The sequence below is a fragment of the Toxotes jaculatrix genome, chromosome 10 (assembly GCF_017976425.1).
Source record: "Toxotes jaculatrix isolate fToxJac2 chromosome 10, fToxJac2.pri, whole genome shotgun sequence".
Lineage (NCBI taxonomy): Eukaryota > Metazoa > Chordata > Actinopteri > Toxotidae > Toxotes > Toxotes jaculatrix.
Window position 1 is genome coordinate 1408884 of NC_054403.1, and position 13103 is coordinate 1421986.

General features: G+C 41.7%; 1 protein-coding gene across 1 annotated transcript; it reads left to right on the forward strand.

The window, feature by feature from the left end:
• Positions 1–3328: 3328 nt before the first annotated feature.
• Positions 3329–5860, forward strand: LOC121188979 (ribonuclease inhibitor-like; the record flags this gene model as incomplete). The annotated part of the gene is made up of 4 exons (XM_041048950.1): positions 3329–3483; positions 3753–3926; positions 4723–4896; positions 5692–5860. Coding segments are annotated over 4 exons (672 nt in total), but the record flags the coding sequence as incomplete, so codon positions are not given.
• Positions 5861–13103: the final 7243 nt, after the last annotated feature.

Here is a 13103-nt window from a genome sequence, read left to right on the forward strand (position 1 = left end):
GGATCTGATGTTTGGCTCCATGGTTTTACTTTGATTGTGTCATTCATATAGTTTTCTGTTCCAGCTGCTGGAGGAGAACATTGTCACTTTTGTGAAGAAGGAGCTGAAGAAGATCCAGAAGGTTGTGAGTCCAGATTACCCAGAATGCTCAGAGAGTCAGAGGGAGGATGAGGAGGTGCTGGACGGTGAGGATGAAGAGCAGAGGAGGAGCAGCAGAGAGGCTTTTGTGAAGATCACAGTGAACTTCCTGAGGAGAATGAAGCAGGAGGAGCTGGCTGACTGTCTGCACAGCAGTAAGAGGATTTCTCTAAAGATTCAACATGATGGACAAATGGGACATTTACTAACGTCTCAAGACATGGAGGGAAACATGTTCATGTGTGTTCTTTAGGGGGATGAACATGTCATATTTTCTTTATGAATCAGTCATTGATGTTGTTTCTTGTTTGTTCATTCAGGACATGTTGCTGCAGTTTGTCAACGTAAACTTAAATCTGCTCTGAAGAAGAAGTTCCAGTGTGTGTTTGAGGGGATCTCTAAAGCAGGAAACCCAACCCTTCTGAATCAGATCTACACAGAGCTCTACATCACAGAGGGAGGGACTGGAGAGGTCAATGATGAACATGAGGTCAGACAGATTGAAACAGCATCCAGGAAACCAGCCAGACCAGAAACAAGCATCAGACAAGAAGACATCTTTAAAGCCTCACCCGGAAGAGATGGACCAATCAGAACAGTGATGACAAAGGGAGTGGCTGGCATTGGGAAAACAGTCTTAACACAGAAGTTGACTCTGGACTGGGCTGAAGACAAAGCCAACCAGGACATACACTTCACATTTCCATTCACGTTCAGAGAGCTGAATGTGCTGAAAGAGAAAAAGTTCAGCTTGGTGGAACTTGTTCATCACTTCTTTACTGAAACCAAAGAAGCAGGACTCTGCAGGTTTGAAGAGGTCCAGGTTCTGTTCATCTTTGACGGTCTGGATGAGTGTCGACTTCCTCTGGACTTCCACAACACTGAGATCCTGACTGATGTTACAGAGTCCACCTCAGTGAATGTGCTGCTGACAAACCTCATCAGGGGGAAACTGCTTCCCTCTGCTCGCCTCTGGATAACCACACGACCTGCAGCAGCCAATCAGATCCCTCCTGAGTGTGTTGACATGGTGACAGAGGTCAGAGGATTCACTGACCCACAGAAGGAGGAGTACTTCAGGAAGAGGTTCAGAGAGGAGGAGCAGGCCAGAAGGATCATCTCCCACATCAAGACTTCACGAAGCCTCCACATCATGTGTCAGATCCCGGTCTTCTGCTGGATCTCTGCTACAGTTCTGGAGCACATGTTGACCACAGAGCAGAGAGGAGAGCTGCCCAAGACCCTGACTGACCTGTACTCACACTTCCTGCTGGTTCAGACAAAGAGGAAGAAGCACAAGTATGATGAGGGACATGAGACAAGTCCACAGGAGCTGACGGGGGCTGACAGGGAAGTTCTTCTGAAGCTGGGGAGGCTGGCGTTTGAACATCTGGAGAAAGGAAACATCATGTTCTACCAAGAAGACCTGGAGCAGTGTGGTCTTGATGTCACAGAGGCCTCGGTTTACTCAGGAGTTTGTACAGAGATCTTTAAAAGAGAGAGTGTGATCTTTCAGAAAACGGTCTACTGCTTTGTTCATCTGAGCATTCAGGAGTTTCTGGCTGCAGTCTACATGTTCCACTGTTACACAGAGAGGAAGACAAGTGAGCTGAGGACTTTCCTGGGACAAGACTACAAACACTGGGACTCAAAGCCAGAGTCTTTTAATGGGAAAACTTTTAAGCATTTTGGAAATAACAATAGCAGCTACCCATCACTCGATGTCCTCCTCAGTGATGCAATGGAGAAATCCCTCCAAAGTAAAAATGGCCACCTGGACCTGTTTGTTCGCTTCCTTCATGGCCTGTCTCTGGAGTCCAACCAGAGACTCTTAGGAGGCCTTCTGGGTCAGACAGAGAACAGACCAGAAATCATCCAGAGAGCCATCAACAACCTGAAGGAGATGAACAGATATGATATCTCTCCTGACAGAAGCATCAACATCTTCCTCTGTCTGATGGAGATGAAGGACCGCTCAGTACATCAGGAGATCCAAGAGCTCCTGAAGTCAGAGAACAGATCAGAGAAGAGACTCTCTGAGATCCACTGTTCAGCTCTGGCCTACGTTCTGCAGATGTCAGAGGAGGTTCTGGATGAGTTGGACCTGAAGAAGTACAACACATCAGTGGAGGGACGACAGAGACTGATCCCAGCTGTGGGGAACTGCAGAAAGGCTGTGTAAGTCCAGACATGATCTTTAACATTATCAGTCAGTGTAGATTAGTACTTTGGTTTTTTCAAATATACACAGTATGAAATTATTCTCATTATTCTCATAATAGTTTTATAATTTTTAGGTCAGCTGTGTGTTTTTCTGGAGATGTTTTAAATGTTGTGTTTGTCAAATGTAGATTTTTCAGTTGGTTGTGATTATTGCTGTTAAGTTTTTCTGTTTATTAGTAACTGTTACATTTTACATTCATTTGTTCATTTATTCATGTTATATTGAGTCTTTTTGTTTTTACAAATTCACTTTTCAGATGATTAAACTCCACTTGAAACATAATTATGAATATTATCTTCCATTTCTGCCAATAGATCCCCCTAAATCCTCCACACTGCTCCTTTAAAGTCTTTCCATATTTTGTGTTAAATAAGTCAGAACCAGGTGTTTTCTCTCCTGGTGTAGAGGAGAGTAGAATCAGGAAACACACACCTTCAGCTTCATTCAGCTACAGCTGAACTCATGAAGTCATTTCTTACAGTGTAGTTGTGTTAGGAGGAGACCACTTCACAGTCAGTGTGGACCACAGGAAGGACGACTGCCACCAAAGACTCTTTAAATCAATGTGTGACTGTTGGTTGAAGTCAAGAAATGTGAATTTGTCCTTTAATGTTGTTTAATGACACGGAGCTCAGGAAGAAGAAGGTCATGTAAAACCTTCAATGATGAAGAGGATTTTAGTCCAACATGTCTGATTTGATCTTTATCTTCTAATTCCAGACTTGACTGAGCTCAGCAGCATGTTATGAATCTGTGTTGACATGAATAGTTGTATGAATGTTGTGGTGACATTTGGATGATGTGTGTAGAAGGCTGACATTATGATGATCCACAATAAGAGAAGGACAAAGTCCCTCTACTCATGTTAGTGAAAGCTCATTGATTAGGACATATCTGATTGGATTAGAAATGATTTTTATCCACATGATTTATTCTTTATTCAGATTGAGTTCCTGCAGTTTGTCAGAGATCAGCTGTGCTTCTCTGGCCTCAGCTCTGAAGTCCAACCCCTCCCATCTGAGACACCTGGACCTGAGTGACAACAACAAGCTGCAGGATTCAGGAGTGAAGCTGCTGTGTGGTTTTCTGGAGAGTCCACACTGTAGACTGGAGACTCTGAGGTCAGACTGAGAGACAGAAAGAAATGTTTCTTCACTCTTTGCTTTATGATCTGTGATGTTTATAGTGACTGAAGTTAATGAGAGCTGTGTTTGACTTTTAGTATCTGACTGTTTTTAAGCTGCATCCTGTTGGTTCAGGTGTTTGGAGTTTCCATTTTCCAAACTTGTACATTCTCAACCTTCTTCAGCTCTGAACAGATGATGAAACACTCAACGCTTTCAAGCAGGAACTTTGTCTCCTAAACTCACATCTTTTATTCTTTATTCAGTTTGAGTTCCTGCAGGTTGTCAGAGATCAGCTGTGCTTCTCTGGCCTCAGCTCTGAAGTCCAACCCCTCCCATCTGAGACACCTGGACCTGAGTGAAAACAACCTGCAGGATTCAGGACTGAAGGATCTGTGTGGTTTTCTGCAGAGTCCAGACTGTGGACTGGAGACTCTGAGGTCAGACTCCATTGTTTACTTGTGTGCTGAGATGAATATGATGTGAAAGTTGTGCTGACAGTAAAGTGCAGACATCACACTGATATTATACTGATCCACACTGAGGATCTTCATGGTAAAGTCTGTTTTCTTCTTCTGTGGTTTAGTCCACTGACTGTGGCAGAGCAATGTTGAGCTACAGATTTCAAAGCTTCATTGAACAAGAAAAAAGTTTCACTCTTTAAATCACATCCAAGTTTTTTCCACACTCACATCAACAAATATATATTCAGTATTTTCTTCTTCCAACACGACTAGAAAGTGATGAGACTAAAGTCAAAGTGACTCAGATATTCAGAACAAACTCAGCATGTTTGTTAAATGTCGTCACCGTTACATGAAGTGAAAATCTTTTCCATTTTGTCTCAATCATTTGTTGCCTTTCCTCCAAACTTCAGCCTGACATGTTTGTTCTCTGTCAAAACTTTAGGATCTTTAGTAGAATCTGAAACAAATGTCAACAACATGAGTTTGTATAGATGGAGCCACTGGTGGAGCTGGAAGAGTTTAAGAGCTGAAGTCACTATGTCTTTATTGAAGCAGCAGCATGTTGTCATTAATATTAATGAGAGCTGTGTTTGACTTTTAGTATCTGACTGTTTTTAAGCTGCATCCTGTTGGTTCAGGTGTTTGGAGTTTCCATTTTCCAAACTTGTACATTCTCAACCTTCTTCAGCTCTGAACAGATGATGAAACACTCAACGCTTTCAAGCAGGAACTTTGTCTCCTAAACTCACATCTTTTAGTCTTTATTCAGGTTGAGTCACTGCAGGTTGTCAGAGATCAGCTGTGCTTCTCTGGCCTCAGCTCTGAAGTCCAACCCCTCCCATCTGAGAGAGCTGGACCTGAGTGAAAACAACCTGCAGGATTCAGGATTGAAAGATCTGTGTGGTTTTCTGCAGAGTCCAGACTGTGGACTGGAGACTCTGAGGTCAGACTCCATTGTTTACTTGTGTGCTGAGATGAATATGATGTGAAAGTTGTGCTGACAGTAAAGTGCAGACATCACACTGATATTATACTGATCCACACTGAGGATCTTCATGGTAAAGTCTGTTTTCTTCTTCTGTGGTTTAGTCCACTGACTGTGGCAGAGCAATGTGAGCTACAGATTTCAAAGCTTCATTTAACAAGAAAAAAGTTTCACTCTTTAAATCACATCCAAGTTTTTTCCACACTCACATCAACAAATATATATTCAGTATTTTCTTCTTCCAACACGACTAGAAAGTGATGAGACTAAAGTCAAAGTGACTCAGATATTCAGAACAAACTCAGCATGTTTGTTAAATGTCGTCACCGTTACATGAAGTGAAAATCTTTTCCATTTTGTCTCAATCATTTGTTGCCTTTCCTCCAAACTTCAGCCTGACATGTTTGTTCTCTGTCAAAACTTTAGGATCTTTAGTAGAATCTGAAACAAATGTCAACAACATGAGTTTGTATAGATGGAGCCACTGGTGGAGCTGGAAGAGTTTAAGAGCTGAAGTCACTATGTCTTTATTGAAGCAGCAGCATGTTGTCATTAATATTAATGAGAGCTGTGTTTGACTTTTAGTATCTGACTGTTTTTAAGCTGCATCCTGTTGGTTCAGGTGTTTGGAGTTTCCATTTTCCAAACTTGTACATTCTCAACCTTCTTCAGCTCTGAACAGATGATGAAACACTCAACGCTTTCAAGCAGGAACTTTGTCTCCTAAACTCACGTCTTTTATTCTTTATTCAGTTTGAGTCACTGCAGGTTGTCAGAGATCAGCTGTGCTTCTCTGGCCTCAGCTCTGAAGTCCAACCCCTCCCATCTGAGACACCTGGACCTGAGTGACAACAACCTGCAGGATTCAGGACTGAATCATCTGTGTGGTTTTCTGCAGAGTCCAGACTGTGGACTGGAGACTCTGAGGTCAGACTCCATTGTTTACTTGTGTGCTGAGATGAATATGATGTGAAAGTTGTGCTTTATTCAGTATTTATTAGGTCAAATCTCCTTCAGAATTTCTAACATTCAAAGTGTGAAATGCTTGAAAGGAAGTTGTGAAAGTGCTGACTCTGATTTTCAAAGTGATTTTTAAAGCTTTGAAAATGATTTGGATTCTGACTCTTACAGTCCACATTGACAGTGTCAGCAGTTTGACTGAGTTGAGCTTGTGTTATTCACAAAGTCTCATTGAGATCAGGATGTTTGACAAGAACTGATCTGTACAACACGTGTGAGCAGGTCTGAAGGTACAAGTGTTCATAGCTGCTCCCAATGGCCTCACTCACAGGCACAGTGAAAAGCCTGCTGTCACAGAGAGGACACGTCACCATGGTTTAAATACGGAGAGGACATTTTCACACAGTGTCTCCTGAAAACATTCATAGAGCTACACTCAGCTGCTGAGCTGAACAGGGACACAAATATTTGTGGAACCAATGAAAACAGAGCAGAGAGAGAAGTTCAAACCCTGGCTCCTTTCTCAGCTCCACACAGCCGACCAATCACTGAGCCCACTGGGTGTCAACGTCCCACTGTGTCTTTGTCACAGGGACACAAACTGTGGGACGCTGACAGCCACCAGGAAGGTGGGGCCAGGAATCCCAGAATGCAATGCTGGAACAGCAGATTCAAATGTGTGAGCAGAGAGTGTTGGATGAAGCTGAACTTGCTTTGGACCAAAGACACATGACTGGAATGTGATGAAATGTCTCATTCAACACACTGCACATGTGCTGAATGTCTGCAGCTTCTCAAACTCTCAACACAAACTTCAGTCACACTCAAAACATCAAAGGCTCAAACTATTATTATTTCATTTGAAACCTTAGTGAACACTTTGAAAACTTTCTTCCAAACTGTTAAACCTGAGTGTGAATGTGGGACTTTTTGAAGGAGATTTGAGCTCAGAGATTTGATGCTGATCCACACTGAGCATCTTGTTCAGCTTCATATTTCAAACTCATTGAATGAAGATTCAAAATCCAACACTTGCTAATTGACTCTTTACTATGGAACAATTTCATCTTCACCTTCAGTTGACTTTTATATTTCTTCACATACAAAGCAAATATTCCACATTAAGACAGAAAGAAATGTTTCTTCACTCTTTGCTTTATGATCTGTGATGTTTATAGTGACTGAAGTTAATGAGAGCTGTGTTTGACTTTTAGTATCTGACTGTTTTTAAGCTGCATCCTGTTGGTTCAGGTGTTTGGAGTTTCCATTTTCCAAACTTGTACATTCTCAACCTTCTTCAGCTCTGAACAGATGATGAAACACTCAACGCTTTCAAGCAGGAACTTTGTCTCCTAAACTCACATCTTTTATTCTTTATTCAGGTTGAGTTCCTGCAGGTTGTCAAAGATCAGCTGTGCTTCTCTGGCCTCAGCTCTGAAGTCCAACCCCTCCCATCTGAGACACCTGGACCTGAGTGAAAACAACCTGAGGGATTCAGGATTGAAAGATCTGTGTGGTTTTCTGCAGAGTCCAGACTGTGGACTGGAGACTCTGAGGTCAGACTCCATTGTTTACTTGTGTGCTGAGATGAATATGATGTGAAAGTTGTGCTGACAGTAAAGTGCAGACATCACACTGATATTATACTGATCCACACTGAGGATCTTCATGGTAAAGTCTGTTTTCTTCTTCTGTGGTTTAGTCCACTGACTGTGGCAGAGCAATGTTGAGCTACAGATTTCAAAGCTTCATTTAACAAGAAAAAAGCTTCACTCTTTAAATCACATCCAAGTTTTTTCCACACTCACATCAACAAATATATATTCAGTATTTTCTTCTTCCAACACGACTAGAAAGTGATGAGACTAAAGTCAAAGTGACTCAGATATTCAGAACAAACTCAGCATGTTTGTTAAATGTCGTCACCGTTACATGAATTGAAAATCTTTTCCATTTTGTCTCAATCATTTGTTGCCTTTCCTCCAAACTTCAGCCTGACATGTTTGTTCTCTGTCAAAACTTTAGGATCTTTAGTAGAATCTGAAACAAATGTCAACAACATGAGTTTGTATAGATGGAGCCACTGGTGGAGCTGGAAGAGTTTAAGAGCTGAAGTCACTATGTCTTTATTGAAGCAGCAGCATGTTGTCATTAATATTAATGAGAGCTGTGTTTGACTTTTAGTATCTGACTGTTTTTAAGCTGCATCCTGTTGGTTCAGGTGTTTGGAGTTTCCATTTTCCAAACTTGTACATTCTCAACCTTCTTCAGCTCTGAACAGATGATGAAACACTCAACGCTTTCAAGCAGGAACTTTGTCTCCTAAACTCACATCTTTTATTCTTTATTCAGTTTGAGTGACTGCAGGTTGTCAGAGATCAGCTGTGCTTCTCTGGCCTCAGCTCTGAAGTCCAACCCCTCCCATCTGAGAGAGCTGGACCTGAGTGAAAACAAGCTGCGGGATTCAGGACTGAATCATCTGTGTGGTTTTCTGCAGAGTCCAGACTGTGGACTGGATACTCTGAGGTCAGACTCCATTGTTTACTTGTGTGCTGAGATGAATGTGATGTGAAAGTTGTGCTGACAGTAAAGTGCAGACATCACACTGATATTATACTGATCCACACTGAGGATCTTCATGGTAAAGTCTGTTTTCTTCTTCTGTGGTTTAGTCCACTGACTGTGGCAGAGCAATGTTGAGCTACAGATTTCAAAGCTTCATTTAACAAGAAAAAAGTTTCACTCTTTAAATCACATCCAAGTTTTTTCCACACTCACATCAACAAATATATATTCAGTATTTTCTTCTTCCAACACGACTAGAAAGTGATGAGACTAAAGTCAAAGTGACTCAGATATTCAGAGCAAACTCAGCATGTTTGTTAAATGTCGTCACCGTTACATGAAGTGAAAATCTTTTCCATTTTGTCTCAATCATTTGTTGACTTTCCTCCAAACTTCAGCCTGACATGTTTGTTCTCTGTCAAAACTTTAGGATCTTTAGTAGAATCTGAAACAAATGTCAACAACATGAGTTTGTATAGATGGAGCCACTGGTGGAGCTGGAAGAGTTTAAGAGCTGAAGTCACTATGTCTTTATTGAAGCAGCAGCATGTTGTCATTAATATTAATGAGAGCTGTGTTTGACTTTTAGTATCTGACTGTTTTTAAGCTGCATCCTGTTGGTTCAGGTGTTTGGAGTTTCCATTTTCCAAACTTGTACATTCTCAACCTTCTTCAGCTCTGAACAGATGATGAAACACTCAACGCTTTCAAGCAGGAACTTTGTCTCCTAAACTCACATCTTTTATTCTTTATTCAGGTTTATCAACTGCAGGTTGTCAGAGATCAGCTGTGCTTCTCTGGCCTCAGCTCTGAAGTCCAACCCCTCCCATCTGAGACACCTGGACCTGAGTGAAAACAGCCTGCAGGATTCAGACCTGAAGGATCTGTGTGGTTTTCTGCAGAGTCCAGACTGTGGACTGGAGACTCTGAGGTCAGACTCCATTGTTTACTTGTGTGCTGAGATGAATGTGATGTGAAAGTTGTGCTTTATTCAGTATTTATTAGGTCAAATCTCCTTCAGAATTTCTAACATTCAAAGTGTGAAATGGTTGAAAGGAAGTTGTGAAAGTGCTGACTCTGATTTTCAAAGTGATTTTTAAAGCTTTGAAAATGATTTGGATTCTGACTCTTACAGTCCACATTGACAGTGTCAGCAGTTTGACTGAGTTGAGCTTGTGTTATTCACAAAGTCTCATTGAGATCAGGATGTTTGACAAGAACTGATCTGTACAACACGTGTGAGCAGGTCTGAAGGCACAAGTGTTCATAGCTGCTCCCAATGGCCTCACTCACAGGCACAGTGAAAAGCCTGCTGTCACAGAGAGGACACGTCACCATGGTTTAAATACGGAGAGGACATTTTCACACAGTGTCTCCTGAAGACATTCATAGAGCTACACTCAGCTGCTGAGCTGAACAGGGACACAAATATTTGTGGAACCAATGAAAACAGAGCAGAGAGAGAAGTTCAAACCCTGGCTCCTTTCTCAGCTCCACACAGCCGACCAATCACTGAGCCCACTGGGTGTCAACGTCCCACTGTGTCTTTGTCACAGGGACACAGACCCCCCTAAGCTGACAGCCACCAGGAAGGTGGGGCCAGGAATCCCAGAATGCAATGCTGGAACAGCAGATTCAAATGTGTGAGCAGAGAGTGTTGGATGAAGCTGAACTTGCTTTGGACCAAAGACACATGACTGGAATGTGATGAAATGTCTCATTCAACACACTGCACATGTGCTGAATGTCTGCAGCTTCTCAAACTCTCAACACAAACTTCAGTCACACTCAAAACATCAAAGGCTCAAACTATTATTTCACACAACATGAAAGATTTGATTTGAAACCTTGGTGAACACTTTGAAAACTTTCTTCCAAACTGTTAAACCTGAGTGTGAATGTGGGACTTTTTGAAGGAGATTTGAGCTCAGAGATTTGATGCTGATCCACACTGAGCATCTTGTTCAGCTTCATATTTCAAACTCATTGAATGAAGATTCAAAATCCAACACTTGCTAATTGACTCTTTACTTTGGAACAATTTCATCTTCACCTTCAGTTGACTTTTATATTTCTTCACATACAAAGCAAATATTCCACATGAAGACAGAAAGAAATGTCTCTTCACTCTTTGCTTTATGATCTGTGATGTTTATAGTGACTGAAGTTAATGAGAGCTGTGTTTGACTTTTAGTATCTGACTGTTTTTAAGCTGCATCCTGTTGGTTCAGGTGTTTGGAGTTTCCATTTTCCAAACTTGTACATTCTCAACCTTCTTCAGCTCTGAACAGATGACGAAACACTCAACGCTTTCAAGCAGGAACTTTGTCTCCTAAACTCACATCTTTTATTCTTTATTCAGGTTGAGTGACTGCAGGTTGTCAAAGATCAGCTGTGCTTCTCTGGCCTCAGCTCTGAAGTCCAACCCCTCCCATCTGAGAGACCTGGACCTGAGTGAAAACAACCTGCAGGATTCAGGAGTGAAGGATCTGTGTGGTTTTCTGCAGAGTCCAGACTGTGGACTGGAGACTCTGAGGTCAGACTCCATTGTTTACTTGTGTGCTGAGATGAATATGATGTGAAAGTTGTGCTGACAGTAAAGTGCAGACATCACACTGATATTATACTGATCCACACTGAGGATCTTCATGGTAAAGTCTGTTTTCTTCTTCTGTGGTTTAGTCCACTGACTGTGGCAGAGCAATGTTGAGCTACAGATTTCAAAGCTTCATTTAACAAGAAAAAAGTTTCACTCTTTAAATCACATCCAAGTTTTTTCCACACTCACATCAACAAATATATATTCAGTATTTTCTTCTTCCAACACGACTAGAAAGTGATGAGACTAAAGTCAAAGTGACTCAGATATTCAGAGCAAACTCAGCATGTTTGTTAAATGTCGTCACCGTTACATGAAGTGAAAATCTTTTCCATTTTCTCTCAATCATTTGTTGACTTTCCTCCAAACTTCAGCCTGACATGTTTGTTCTCTGTCAAAACTTTAGGATCTTTAGTAGAATCTGAAACAAATGTCAACAACATCAGTTTGTATAGATGGAGCCACTGGTGGAGCTGGAAGAGTTTAAGAGCTGAAGTCACTATGTCTTTATTGAAGCAGCAGCATGTTGTCATTAATATTAATGAGAGCTGTGTTTGACTGTTTTTAAGCTGCATCCTGTTGGTTCAGGTGTTTGGAGTTCAAAATCCAACACTTGCTAATTGACTCTTTACTATGGAACAATTTCATCTTCACCTTCAGTTGACTTTTATATTTCTTCACATACAAAGCAAATATTCCACATTAAGACAGAAAGAACGCTTTCAAGCAGGAACTTTGTCTCCTAAACTCATATCTTTTATTCTTTATTCAGGTTGAGTGACTGCAGGTTGTCAAAGATCAGCTGTGCTTCTCTGGCCTCAGCTCTGAAGTCCAACCCCTCCCATCTGAGACACCTGAGACACCTGGACTTGACAGGAAACAACCTGCAGGATTCAGGAGTGAAGGATCTGTGTGGTTTTCTGCAGAGTCCAGACTGTGGACTGGAGACTCTGAGGTCAGACTCCATTGTTTACTTGTGTGCTGAGATGAATATGATGTGAAAGTTGTGCTTTATTCAGTATTTATTAGGTCAAATCTCCTTCAGAATTTCTAACATTCAAAGTGTGAAATGGTTGAAAGGAAGTTGTGAAAGTGCTGACTCTGATTTTCAAAGTGATTTTTAAAGCTTTGGAAATGATTTGGATTCTGACTCTTACAGTCCACATTGACAGTGTCAGCAGTTTGACTGAGTTGAGCTTGTGTTATTCACAAAGTCTCATTGAGATCAGGATGTTTGACAAGAACTGATCTGTACAACACGTGTGAGCAGGTCTGAAGGCACAAGCGTTCATAGCTGCTCCCAATGGCCTCACTCACAGGCACAGTGAAAAGCCTGCTGTCACAGAGAGGACACGTCACCATGGTTTAAATACGGAGAGGACATTTTCACACAGTGTCTCCTGAAGACATTCATAGAGCTACACTCAGCTGCTGAGCTGAACAGGGACACAAATATTTGTGGAACCAATGAAAACAGAGCAGAGAGAGAAGTTCAAACCCTGGCTCCTTTCTCAGCTCCACACAGCCGACCAATCACTGAGCCCACTGGGTGTCAACGTCCCACTGTGTCTTTGTCACAGGGACACAAACTGTGGGACACAGACCCCCCCTAAGCTGACAGCCACCAGCAAGGTGGGGCCAGGAATCCCAGAATGCAATGCTGGAACAGCAGATTCAAATGTGTGAGCAGAGAGTGTTTGATGAAGCTGAACTTGCTTTGGACCAAAGACACATGACTGGAATGTGATGAAATGTCTCATTCAACACACTGCACATGTGCTGAATGTCTGCAGCTTCTCAAACTCTCAACACAAACTTCAGTCACACTCAAAACATCAAAGGCTCAAACTATTATTATTTCATTTGAAACCTTAGTGAACACTTTGAAAACTTTCTTCCAAACTGTTAAACCTGAGTGTGAATGTGGGACTTTTTGAAGGAGATTTGAGCTCAGAGATTTGATGCTGATCCACACTGAGCATCTTGTTCAGCTTCATATTTCAAAGTCATTGAATGAAGATTCAAAATCCAACACTTGCTA